The sequence below is a fragment of the Eublepharis macularius genome, chromosome 11 (assembly GCF_028583425.1).
Source record: "Eublepharis macularius isolate TG4126 chromosome 11, MPM_Emac_v1.0, whole genome shotgun sequence".
Lineage (NCBI taxonomy): Eukaryota > Metazoa > Chordata > Lepidosauria > Squamata > Eublepharidae > Eublepharis > Eublepharis macularius.
The window spans coordinates 95628233-95639914 of NC_072800.1; the positions used below are offsets into that span (position 1 = coordinate 95628233).

General features: G+C 57.8%; 1 protein-coding gene across 1 annotated transcript in view; it reads right to left on the reverse strand.

The window, feature by feature from the left end:
* Positions 1 to 11450, reverse strand: part of ASB10 (ankyrin repeat and SOCS box containing 10) — a 30383-nt gene extending 18933 nt beyond the window's left edge. Inside the window, exon 1 of the mRNA XM_054991872.1 lies at positions 10671 to 11450. Coding sequence (XP_054847847.1) covers positions 10671 to 10920 — 250 coding nt within the window. The 5' untranslated portion in view covers positions 10921 to 11450. The remainder of the gene's footprint in view (positions 1 to 10670) is intronic.
* Positions 11451 to 11682: the final 232 nt, after the last annotated feature.

Below are 11682 nucleotides of genomic sequence, written 5' to 3' on the forward strand. Positions count from 1 at the left end.
CAGAAAGGGAATAAAGAGAGTCACCCTTCTTGGTTGAAGAAGGAGAGGCTCCTGCTGCTGGGTGAGACCCGAGTGCCTGGGCCCTAAATGCGGAGGGCCTGGGAGGCAGCAGAAAGGGAATAAAAGGGAGTCACCCTTCTTGGTTGAGGAAGGAGAGGCTCCTGCTGCTGGGTGAGACCCGGGTGCCTGGGCCCTAAATGTGGAGGGCCTGGGAGGCAGCAGAAAGGGAAATAAAAGGGAGTCACCCTTCTTGGGTGAGGAAGGAGAGGCTCCTGCTGCTGGGTGAAACCCGGGTGCCTGGGTCCTAAATGTGGAGGGCCTGGGAGGCAGCAGAAAGGGAATAAAGAGAGTCACCCTTCTTGGTTGAAGAAGGAGAGGCTCCTGCTGCTGGGTGAAACCCGGGTGCCTGGGCCCTAAATGTGGAGGGCCAGGGAGGCAGCAGAAAGGGAATAAAAGGGAGTCACCCTTCTTGGTTGAAGAAGGAGGGGCTCCTGCTGCTGGGTGAGACCCGGGTGCCTGGGCCCTAAGTGTGGAGGGCCTGGGAGGCAGCAGAAAGGGAATAAAGAGAGTCACCCTTCTTGGTTGAAGGAGGAGAGGCTCCTGCTGCTGGGGGAAACCCGGGTGCCTGGGCCCTAAGTGTGGAGGGCCTGGGAGGCAGCAGAAAGGGAATAAAGAGAGTCACCCTTCTTGGTTGAAGGAGGAGAGGCTCCTGCTGCTGGGGGAAACCCGGGTGCCTGGGCCCTAAGTGTGGAGGGCCTGGGAGGCAGCAGAAAGGGAATAAAGAGAGTCACCCTTCTTGGTTGAAGGAGGAGAGGCTCCTGCTGCTGGGGGAAACCCGGGTGCCTGGGCCCTAAGTGTGGAGGGCCTGGGAGGCAGCAGAAAGGGAATAAAAGAGAGTCACCTTCTTGGTTGAAGAAGGAGAGGCTCCTGCTGCTGGGTGAGACCCGGGTGCCTGGGCCCTAAATGTGGAGGGCCAGGGAGGCAGCAGAAAGGGAATAAAAGGGAGTCACCCTTCTTGGCTGAAGAAGGAGAGGCTCCTGCTGCTGGGTGAGACCCGGGTGCCTAGGCCCTAAGTGTGGAGGGCCTGGGAGGCAGCAGAAAGGGAATAAAGAGAGTCACCCTTCTTGGTTGAAGGAGGAGAGGCTCCTGCTGCTGGGGGAAACCCGGGTGCCTGGGCCCTAAATGTGGAGGGCCTGGGAGGCAGCAGAAAGGGAATAAAGAGAGTCACCCTTCTTAGTTGAGGAAGGAGAGGCTCCTGCTGCTGGGTGAGACCCGGGTGCCTAGGCCCTAAGTGTGGAGGGCCTGGGAGGCAGCAGAAAGGGAATAAAGAGAGTCACCCTTCTTAGTTGAGGAAGGAGAGGCTCCTGCTGCTGGGTGAGACCCGGGTGCCTGGGCCCTAAGTGTGGAGGGCCTGGGAGGCAGCAGGAAGGAAACAAAAAGAGGGTCACCTTCTTGGTTGAAGAAGGAGAGGCTCCTGCTGCTGGGTGAAACCCGGGTGCCTAGGCCCTAAATGTGGAGGGCCTGGGAGGCAGCAGAAAGGGAATAAAGAGAGTCACCCTTCTTGGTTGAAGAAGGAGAGGCTCCTGCTCCTGGGTGAAACCCGGGTGCCTGGGCCCTAAATGTGGAGGGCCAGGGAGGCAGCAGAAAGGGAATAAAAGGGAGTCACCCTTCTTGGTTGAAGAAGGAGAGGCTCCTGCTGCTGGGTGAGACCCGGGTGCCTAGGCCCTAAGTGTGGAGGGCCTGGGAGGCAGCAGAAAGGGAATAAAGAGAGTCACCCTTCTTGGTTGAAGAAGGAGAGACTCCTGCTGCTGGGGGAAACCCGGGTGCCTGGGCCCTAAATGTGGAGGGCCTGGGAGGCAGCAGAAAGGGAATAAAGAGAGTCACCCTTCTTAGTTGAGGAAGGAGAGGCTCCTGCTGCTGGGTGAGACCCGGGTGCCTGGGCCCTAAGTGTGGAGGGCCTGGGAGGCAGCAGAAAGGGAATAAAAGAGAGTCACCTTCTTGGTTGAAGAAGGAGAGGCTCCTGCTGCTGGGTGAAACCCGGGTGCCTAGGCCCTAAATGTGGAGGGCCTGGGAGGCAGCAGAAAGGGAATAAAGAGAGTCACCCTTCTTGGTTGAAGAAGGAGAGGCTCCTGCTGCTGGGTGAAACCCGGGTGCCTGGGCCCTAAATGTGGAGGGCCAGGGAGGCAGCAGAAAGGGAATAAAAGGGAGTCACCCTTCTTGGTTGAAGAAGGAGAGGCTCCTGCTGCTGGGTGAGACCCGGGTGCCTAGGCCCTAAGTGTGGAGGGCCTGGGAGGCAGCAGAAAGGGAATAAAGAGAGTCACCCTTCTTGGTTGAAGAAGGAGAGGCTCCTGCTGCTGGGTGAAACCCGGGTGCCTGGGCCCTAAATGTGGAGGGCCTGGGAGGCAGCAGAAAGGGAATAAAGAGAGTCACCCTTCTTGGTTGAAGAAGGAGAGGCTCCTGCTGCTGGGTGAGACCCGGGTGCCTGGGCCCTAAGTGTGGAGGGCCTGGGAGGCAGCAGAAAGGGAATAAAGAGAGTCACCCTTCTTGGTTGAAGGAGGAGAGGCTCCTGCTGCTGGGGGAAACCCGGGTGCCTGGGCCCTAAGTGTGGAGGGCCTGGGAGGCAGCAGAAAGGGAATAAAGAGAGTCACCCTTCTTGGTTGAAGGAGGAGAGGCTCCTGCTGCTGGGGGAAACCCGGGTGCCTGGGCCCTAAGTGTGGAGGGCCTGGGAGGCAGCAGAAAGGGAATAAAAGAGAGTCACCTTCTTGGTTGAAGAAGGAGAGGCTCCTGCTGCTGGGTGAGACCCGGGTGCCTGGGCCCTAAATGTGGAGGGCCAGGGAGGCAGCAGAAAGGGAATAAAAGGGAGTCACCCTTCTTGGCTGAAGAAGGAGAGGCTCCTGCTGCTGGGTGAGACCCGGGTGCCTAGGCCCTAAGTGTGGAGGGCCTGGGAGGCAGCAGAAAGGGAATAAAGAGAGTCACCCTTCTTGGTTGAAGGAGGAGAGGCTCCTGCTGCTGGGGGAAACCCGGGTGCCTGGGCCCTAAATGTGGAGGGCCTGGGAGGCAGCAGAAAGGGAATAAAGAGAGTCACCCTTCTTAGTTGAGGAAGGAGAGGCTCCTGCTGCTGGGTGAGACCCGGGTGCCTAGGCCCTAAGTGTGGAGGGCCTGGGAGGCAGCAGAAAGGGAATAAAGAGAGTCACCCTTCTTAGTTGAGGAAGGAGAGGCTCCTGCTGCTGGGTGAGACCCGGGTGCCTGGGCCCTAAGTGTGGAGGGCCTGGGAGGCAGCAGGAAGGAAACAAAAAGAGGGTCACCTTCTTGGTTGAAGAAGGAGAGGCTCCTGCTGCTGGGTGAAACCCGGGTGCCTAGGCCCTAAATGTGGAGGGCCTGGGAGGCAGCAGAAAGGGAATAAAGAGAGTCACCCTTCTTGGTTGAAGAAGGAGAGGCTCCTGCTGCTGGGTGAAACCCGGGTGCCTGGGCCCTAAATGCGGAGGGCCTGGGAGGCAGCAGAAAGGGAATAAAAGGGAGTCACCCTTCTTGGTTGAGGAAGGAGAGGCTCCTGCTGCTGGGTGAGACCCGGGTGCCTGGGCCCTAAATGTGGAGGGCCTGGGAGGCAGCAGAAAGGGAAATAAAAGGGAGTCACCCTTCTTGGGTGAGGAAGGAGAGGCTCCTGCTGCTGGGTGAGACCCGGGTGCCTGGGTCCTAAATGTGGAGGGCCTGGGAGGCAGCAGAAAGGGAATAAAGAGAGTCACCCTTCTTGGTTGAAGAAGGAGAGGCTCCTTCTGCTGGGTGAAACCCGGGTGCCTAGGCCCTAAATGTGGAGGGCCTGGGAGGCAGCAGAAAGGGAATAAAGAGAGTCACCCTTCTTGGTTGAAGAAGGAGAGGCTCCTGCTGCTGGGTGAGACCCGGGTGCCTGGGCCCTAAGTGTGGAGGGCCTGGGAGGCAGCAGAAAGGGAATAAAGAGAGTCACCCTTCTTGGTTGAAGGAGGAGAGGCTCCTGCTGCTGGGGGAAACCCGGGTGCCTGGGCCCTAAGTGTGGAGGGCCTGGGAGGCAGCAGAAAGGGAATAAAGAGAGTCACCCTTCTTGGTTGAAGGAGGAGAGGCTCCTGCTGCTGGGGGAAACCCGGGTGCCTGGGCCCTAAGTGTGGAGGGCCTGGGAGGCAGCAGAAAGGGAATAAAAGAGAGTCACCTTCTTGGTTGAAGAAGGAGAGGCTCCTGCTGCTGGGTGAGACCCGGGTGCCTGGGCCCTAAATGTGGAGGGCCAGGGAGGCAGCAGAAAGGGAATAAAAGGGAGTCACCCTTCTTGGCTGAAGAAGGAGAGGCTCCTGCTGCTGGGTGAGACCCGGGTGCCTAGGCCCTAAGTGTGGAGGGCCTGGGAGGCAGCAGAAAGGGAATAAAGAGAGTCACCCTTCTTGGTTGAAGGAGGAGAGGCTCCTGCTGCTGGGGGAAACCCGGGTGCCTGGGCCCTAAGTGTGGAGGGCCTGGGAGGCAGCAGAAAGGGAATAAAGAGAGTCACCCTTCTTGGTTGAAGGAGGAGAGGCTCCTGCTGCTGGGGGAAACCCGGGTGCCTGGGCCCTAAGTGTGGAGGGCCTGGGAGGCAGCAGAAAGGGAATAAAAGAGAGTCACCTTCTTGGTTGAAGAAGGAGAGGCTCCTGCTGCTGGGTGAGACCCGGGTGCCTGGGCCCTAAATGTGGAGGGCCAGGGAGGCAGCAGAAAGGGAATAAAAGGGAGTCACCCTTCTTGGCTGAAGAAGGAGAGGCTCCTGCTGCTGGGTGAGACCCGGGTGCCTAGGCCCTAAGTGTGGAGGGCCTGGGAGGCAGCAGAAAGGGAATAAAGAGAGTCACCCTTCTTGGTTGAAGGAGGAGAGGCTCCTGCTGCTGGGGGAAACCCGGGTGCCTGGGCCCTAAATGTGGAGGGCCTGGGAGGCAGCAGAAAGGGAATAAAGAGAGTCACCCTTCTTAGTTGAGGAAGGAGAGGCTCCTGCTGCTGGGTGAGACCCGGGTGCCTAGGCCCTAAGTGTGGAGGGCCTGGGAGGCAGCAGAAAGGGAATAAAGAGAGTCACCCTTCTTAGTTGAGGAAGGAGAGGCTCCTGCTGCTGGGTGAGACCCGGGTGCCTGGGCCCTAAGTGTGGAGGGCCTGGGAGGCAGCAGGAAGGAAACAAAAAGAGGGTCACCTTCTTGGTTGAAGAAGGAGAGGCTCCTGCTGCTGGGTGAAACCCGGGTGCCTAGGCCCTAAATGTGGAGGGCCTGGGAGGCAGCAGAAAGGGAATAAAGAGAGTCACCCTTCTTGGTTGAAGAAGGAGAGGCTCCTGCTGCTGGGTGAAACCCGGGTGCCTGGGCCCTAAATGTGGAGGGCCAGGGAGGCAGCAGAAAGGGAATAAAAGGGAGTCACCCTTCTTGGTTGAAGAAGGAGAGGCTCCTGCTGCTGGGTGAGACCCGGGTGCCTAGGCCCTAAGTGTGGAGGGCCTGGGAGGCAGCAGAAAGGGAATAAAGAGAGTCACCCTTCTTGGTTGAAGAAGGAGAGACTCCTGCTGCTGGGGGAAACCCGGGTGCCTGGGCCCTAAGTGTGGAGGGCCTGGGAGGCAGCAGAAAGGGAATAAAAGAGAGTCACCTTCTTGGTTGAAGAAGGAGAGGCTCCTGCTGCTGGGTGAGACCCGGGTGCCTAGGCCCTAAGTGTGGAGGGCCTGGGAGGCAGCAGAAAGGGAATAAAGAGAGTCACCCTTCTTGGTTGAAGGAGGAGAGGCTCCTGCTGCTGGGGGAAACCCGGGTGCCTGGGCCCTAAATGTGGAGGGCCTGGGAGGCAGCAGAAAGGGAATAAAGAGAGTCACCCTTCTTAGTTGAGGAAGGAGAGGCTCCTGCTGCTGGGTGAGACCCGGGTGCCTAGGCCCTAAGTGTGGAGGGCCTGGGAGGCAGCAGAAAGGGAATAAAGAGAGTCACCCTTCTTAGTTGAGGAAGGAGAGGCTCCTGCTGCTGGGTGAGACCCGGGTGCCTGGGCCCTAAGTGTGGAGGGCCTGGGAGGCAGCAGAAAGGGAATAAAAGAGAGTCACCTTCTTGGTTGAAGAAGGAGAGGCTCCTGCTGCTGGGTGAAACCCGGGTGCCTAGGCCCTAAATGTGGAGGGCCAGGGAGGCAGCAGAAAGGGAATAAAAGGGAGTCACCCTTCTTGGTTGAAGAAGGAGAGGCTCCTGCTGCTGGGTGAGACCCGGGTGCCTAGGCCCTAAGTGTGGAGGGCCTGGGAGGCAGCAGAAAGGGAATAAAGAGAGTCACCCTTCTTGGTTGAAGAAGGAGAGGCTCCTGCTGCTGGGTGAGACCCGGGTGCCTGGGCCCTAAATGCGGAGGGCCTGGGAGGCAGCAGAAAGGGAATAAAAGGGTGAACCTTCCCTGAGACCCCCCCCTTAAGGCAGAGTAGGGAACAGTGTGGTAGGGAAAGCAGACGGCGGTTCTCTGCAGTTTGATTTTCTGCCCTGTGGGGTTCTGAACAGGGGGGGTCTACCCCTATGTGTGGTGCCTTTACCTGCTTTGTATACAGTGCTCTGTATATAGTTATTAAATTACACTTTCTTGGAATATAAAGGACCTTGTGGTGCTCTGACTACGTAAGCTCCCCCACTTGGCACGCTACAGGGAGGGAGGGAGCCCAGGAGAACTGATCAGGCCAGATCTTGGTGGGTTGCCAATTCTTCAGGGCCCACCCAAAGATTGGGGAATGCACTTCCCAGTAGGGAAATTCAGCCAGAGGGGTCTCACTGCCCCTCAGTCAGGCGGTGTACAATTCGGTGAGTGGTGGCAGCGACGAAGAGTGGGATCCACGCCCACCAGGGACGGTGGGAGGCAGATAGCGGGGCTAGCAGGCGATCGATGGCGGCTCAGTTGCCCGGACTGAGAGCCAGCACCCATTCCGCCACACGTGGTGGCAGCAGTGGGGATCGAACACCAGAGCACCGAATAGTGGGGGGTAGACCTACCCCCCCCCAGAGCACCTAGCAGGCACAAACACACTGAACAGACCAAAAAGGGCTTTCTGTTTCTTTTTCGGGCTACAGAGTAGGGACAGTTTAGCTAGGTAGCATGGAAAAAGAAATCCTTGCTAGACTTTCAGTGCTGAAAAAGCATGAATTGCAGGAGGAGTGTAGACTCCAAGGCATTGATCCAGGAGACATGACGGTGGGTGAACTGAAATACCATCTGACATCTCGTTATAAAGCTGCTGCCCCTGAGAAGTCCAGCTCCTCCGAGGCAGTAGAATTGGAAAGGATACGCCTGCTACAGATCGAGCGACAGGCAGAAGCTCGCAGACAGGAACTGGAGATGGAGAGGGAGATGAAGAAAGCTGAGATGGAGATGAAGAAAGCCGAGAGGGAGATGGAAAAGCAGCGTCTTCTGGCACAAGAGGAGCAGCGTAGACATGAACGCCTTCAAGTGGGTCAAAGCAACAAGATCAGAGTCACTCCCAAGGATTTCGTCCCCTACAAAGAGGGGGAAGACCCGTCAGTCTATTTGTCCAACTTCGAAAAGGCAGAAACTCAGTGGGGTCTGGCAGAAACAGACTTCATGGCCTACCTCTGCAGCCTCTTGACAGGGGAGTTGGCTGCAGTGTACCATAGCATGCCTAGCCAGGACGGAGGAATCACCTTCAAAGATTTCAAGTCGGCTGTGTTTAAACGGTTCCAGTTGGGACCCAACCATTTTCGCAAACAGTTTAGGGCCTTAAGCCCACTGCAGTGTAAATCCTATATGGCGTATAGGATGGCGTAAACTGGGAGAAATGTGGGAAAGGTGGCTAACTGAAGCCAAGGTAAATGATCTGAAGGGGGTGTCCCAACTGATACTCCTTGATCAGCTGTACTCCAAGGTGCCTAGGGAGTTACAATGCCTGATCAAGGACAAGGAGCCCAGAACCCTCGCTGAGGCCACTGACCTGGCAGACAAGCTGGTAGCCCACCGAGAAGGGGTGGAGTGGGAAAATGGGGCAGGGGGGCGGGGCCCGAGGGGTGGAAAACCAAGCCCCCCTCCTTGGAGAAGGGAAGTTATTACCCCAGCGGGCCCTAAGAAAACCCCAGAGATGGCCATGAGAAACAAAGCCCCTAGTCGAACGTGTTATCATTGTGGGGACCCAGGGCATATAAAAATTACTTGCCCTAAATTGCAAACAGCATCTCCCAACCCCTCTCCTACAGTGCCAGCTGTCTCAAAGGTGAAAGAAGGGGAGGTGGCATTAGTCCAGCATGAATGCCTCTTTGCCACAATGAGGGCCCTTGATGATTGGGCTGATTTTGTAGAACCAGCGAGGGTAAAAGACTAACTGGTTCTAGGGTATGCTGATACGGGTTCATCCATCTCGCTTATAAGGTCTGACCTGGTATCTGACGCGGATGTACTACCAAACAAGGTTTTTAAGATTGTGGGGGCTTGTGGAGGATCTCAGACGGTACCAGTGGTAAGGGTGCCCCTGGAATGGAGGGAAAAGGTTTACCGCATGGAGATGGGGGTGAAGACAGACCAACCTTGCCCAGTACTGCTAGGCAGGGACCTTCTGGCAGGCCAGTTTCCCATAAATGTAGCGACCCGCAGCCAGACCTTGAAGGGTGAAAAACAGCTGGCCCCAGTTCCGGGCAAGTGAGCCGCGGTCAATGGCCTGCTAGCCCCGCTATCCGCCTCCCACCCTCCCTGGTGGGCGTTGCTCACACTCTTCGTTGCTGCCACCACTCACCGAATTGTACACCGCCTGACTGAGGGGGCAGTGAGACCCCTCTGGCTGAATTTCCCTACTGGGAAGTGCATTCCCCACTCTTTGGGTGGGCCATGAAGAATTGGCAACCCACCAAGGTCTGGACTGATCCGTTTCTCCTGGGCTCCCTCCCTCCCTGTAGCGTGCCAAGCGGGGGAGCTTACGTAGTCAGAGCACCACAAGGTCCTTTATATTCCAAAAAAGTATAATTTAATAACTATATACAGAGCACTATATACAAAGCAGGTAAAGGCACCACACATAGGGGTAGACCCCCCTGTTCAGAGCTCACAGGGCAGAAAATCAAACTGAAGAGAACCGCCGTTTGCTTTCCCTACCACACTGTTCCCTACTCTGCCTTAAGGGGTGGTGGTCTCAGGGAAGGTTCCCCCCTTTCTTTCCTCTCTGCTGCCTCCCAGGCCCTCTGCACTTAGGGCCTAGGCAGCCTGGGTCTCACCCAGCAGCAGGAGCCTCTCCTTCTTCAACCAAGAAGGAGCCTAACTGACATTTTCCCCCTCAGGATCGGCTGAGTCCCTCAATTCAGGCCCCACACCTTATTTTTCCTGCCCTTTCTTGGCCCGGGGCAGCTGGGAGTTGTAGTCCAGGAAGAATGGCGTCCCACACCAAGACTCCTGCAGGCCCCTCAGCCCATTAAACCTCAGGGGGAACATTTCCTCCCCTTTCTTCAAAGACAGATTAACAGCAACTGGCACTCATTTCACCCCTGGCAACCATTTTGTTACAGCCGCCATCCCACTGCCACCTCACAGGGAAGCAAGTGGGCTGGCTCCACGAGGCCCTCTGCTGACGTATCTCAAGTCTTCTGCCAAAATCGCTTTAGTTGTCTTCATGTCATCCAGCTCCTGGTAAACCAAGGAGGTGGGGGCCTCACAGAACGTGGCATGAGTCAAACGTGGCCTTCACTGCCAGAGGACGTCCTGAGGACCCCATCCGTGGCTTCCCAAGGGGATTACACAACACCACAGAAGAGAGATTCCTCGGTGACTCTTGGTTCCAGGGACCGAAGAGGCTCTCCGTGTCCAGAGGCAGGGATCTTTTGGATCCCAATCCTAGGGGGCAACCCTGGGGAAGACCTCCGCCTCTGCGCCTTGTTGCTGGCCATCCAGAGGGACTGGCGGGCCACTCTGTGAGAGACGAGGCTGGGCCCGATCGGACCCCCACCCCCACCCCGGTCTGACCCAGCTGCCAGGCTTCTCTGGTGCTCTTATGTAGGGGCCAGGCCATCTTTCCTGTGAGGAAAGCCAGGGCAGTCTGTGGCTTTCAGTTCAGAAAAAGGGTGACTGAGAGGGGACCTGCTGGGGCCCGGGGGGGGGGGGCAGGGGAGGCACCTTTTCAGCCTCTCCCATAATACTAGAACTTGGGGGCACCCGATGAGCAAGAGGTTCAGGACAGAGAAAAGGACACTCTTCTTTGCTCAACCAGTAATTACCTTGTTGGAATTCAGCATCAGCGGACAGACAGATGGCCAGGAGCTTTAGAAGGGGAGGAGACGGATCCAGGGAGGGCTGTCCCATCCATGGCTACTAGCCAGGGGGAGCAAGGGGGCTTTCCATACACGGAGGACAGCAAACCTCTGAGTGCCAAAGCCAGGAGGCAGCATTGCGGGGAGGGCTGGGCTGCTGCACCGTTGGCTGGCCCAACAAGGCCACTGGCTGGCTGCTGGGTGACTAGATGGACCCAGGATCTTCTCATGCTCTTATGTAGAAGCGCCTCACTGATAGGAACCCATTCTGCTCCCATGCAAAGCTTTCTGCAGGCTGGCCAAGCAGCGCCTTCCCCCTCTGATCCCATCACAGCTGCCCGGGGTGCTTCACCCCACAAACCACCCTCACGGGTCTCACACAGCCTCCTGCCCACCCCGTGCTTCTTCCGTGTCCCCTGTCCCTGGAGAAGGCCAGTCCTCCAGAGATGGTGCCGCCAACTTCCGCCTTACCCCATTTCTGGCTGGTCCAGCGCAGGTCATGGCTCTTGGCCAGAATAATGAGGTCGACTTCAGCCCGCTCTGAGAAATGCCGCTGCACCTGCTCCAGGTCCCCCGTGTAGAGGGCGTTCTGGACCACCATGTCTTGGCACTGCAGAGGCTCCTTGCGGCCCCTCCCGCGCCAGCCTGTCCCTCGGCCCTGCCAGGAACCAGCCCTCTTGGCAGGCTCCCAGCAAGCCCCTCCTCTGGCCCCAAGGGACATTGTGTGGAGGCCCTGAAGGAGGAAGGAGGAGGCCTTGATGCGCGCTCTGAACTCCTCAGCGGAGCAGCTTCCAGCATGCAGCTCCTGGCGCAGGGGGCCTTGAGAAAGGGGGGCCGGCCTTAGCCCCTATAAATAGGGTGTCTGCTGCTGGTTGGCTTGTCACCAGCTCCCAGAATACATGTCAGTTCTAGAGCCAGCTTGAGCTTTGTGTCTGGCTGGGCCTGGGTCATCAGAAGCCCGGAGAGCTTCCCAAGTTCGCAGAAGGGCATTCCTTCCGCACTGGTGATCCCAGGAAACATCGCATGCCTGGGATTCAGAGGCCGGATTTTCCAGGCAGCCAGGAGCCCCGGTGCCTCTTCTGTTCCAGCCAAAGCTCCGGCAGGCTTGGTTTGGCGAAGGGTGCCTGCACCGGCTGGCTTCTGGAGCACCAGCTGGCCCTGGGCCTCACGCCTGCTGCAGGATCAGGACGCTCCCGAGCGATATTGGATTGCTAAGCTGTTAAACACGAGGACCTTCGCTGGAAATGAAGAAGGGGCAGCCAGGCAGGGGAGGCTGAAGCTCATTCCGGACCTTCGGAGTTCATCCCCCCCAAATCTTGCTTGGGACGTGCGAGCGGCACCCTGTCCCTGGAGCCGCCTGCACATGCAGGTGTAGGAATTGAGATGCTGCTAAACGGGGGGGGGGGGGGGGAGACTGCAAAAGGGAAGGGGACAGGGTGGGAAGAGGTACGAAGCTGAAGATGGTTCCCAGTTCCTTATTCGC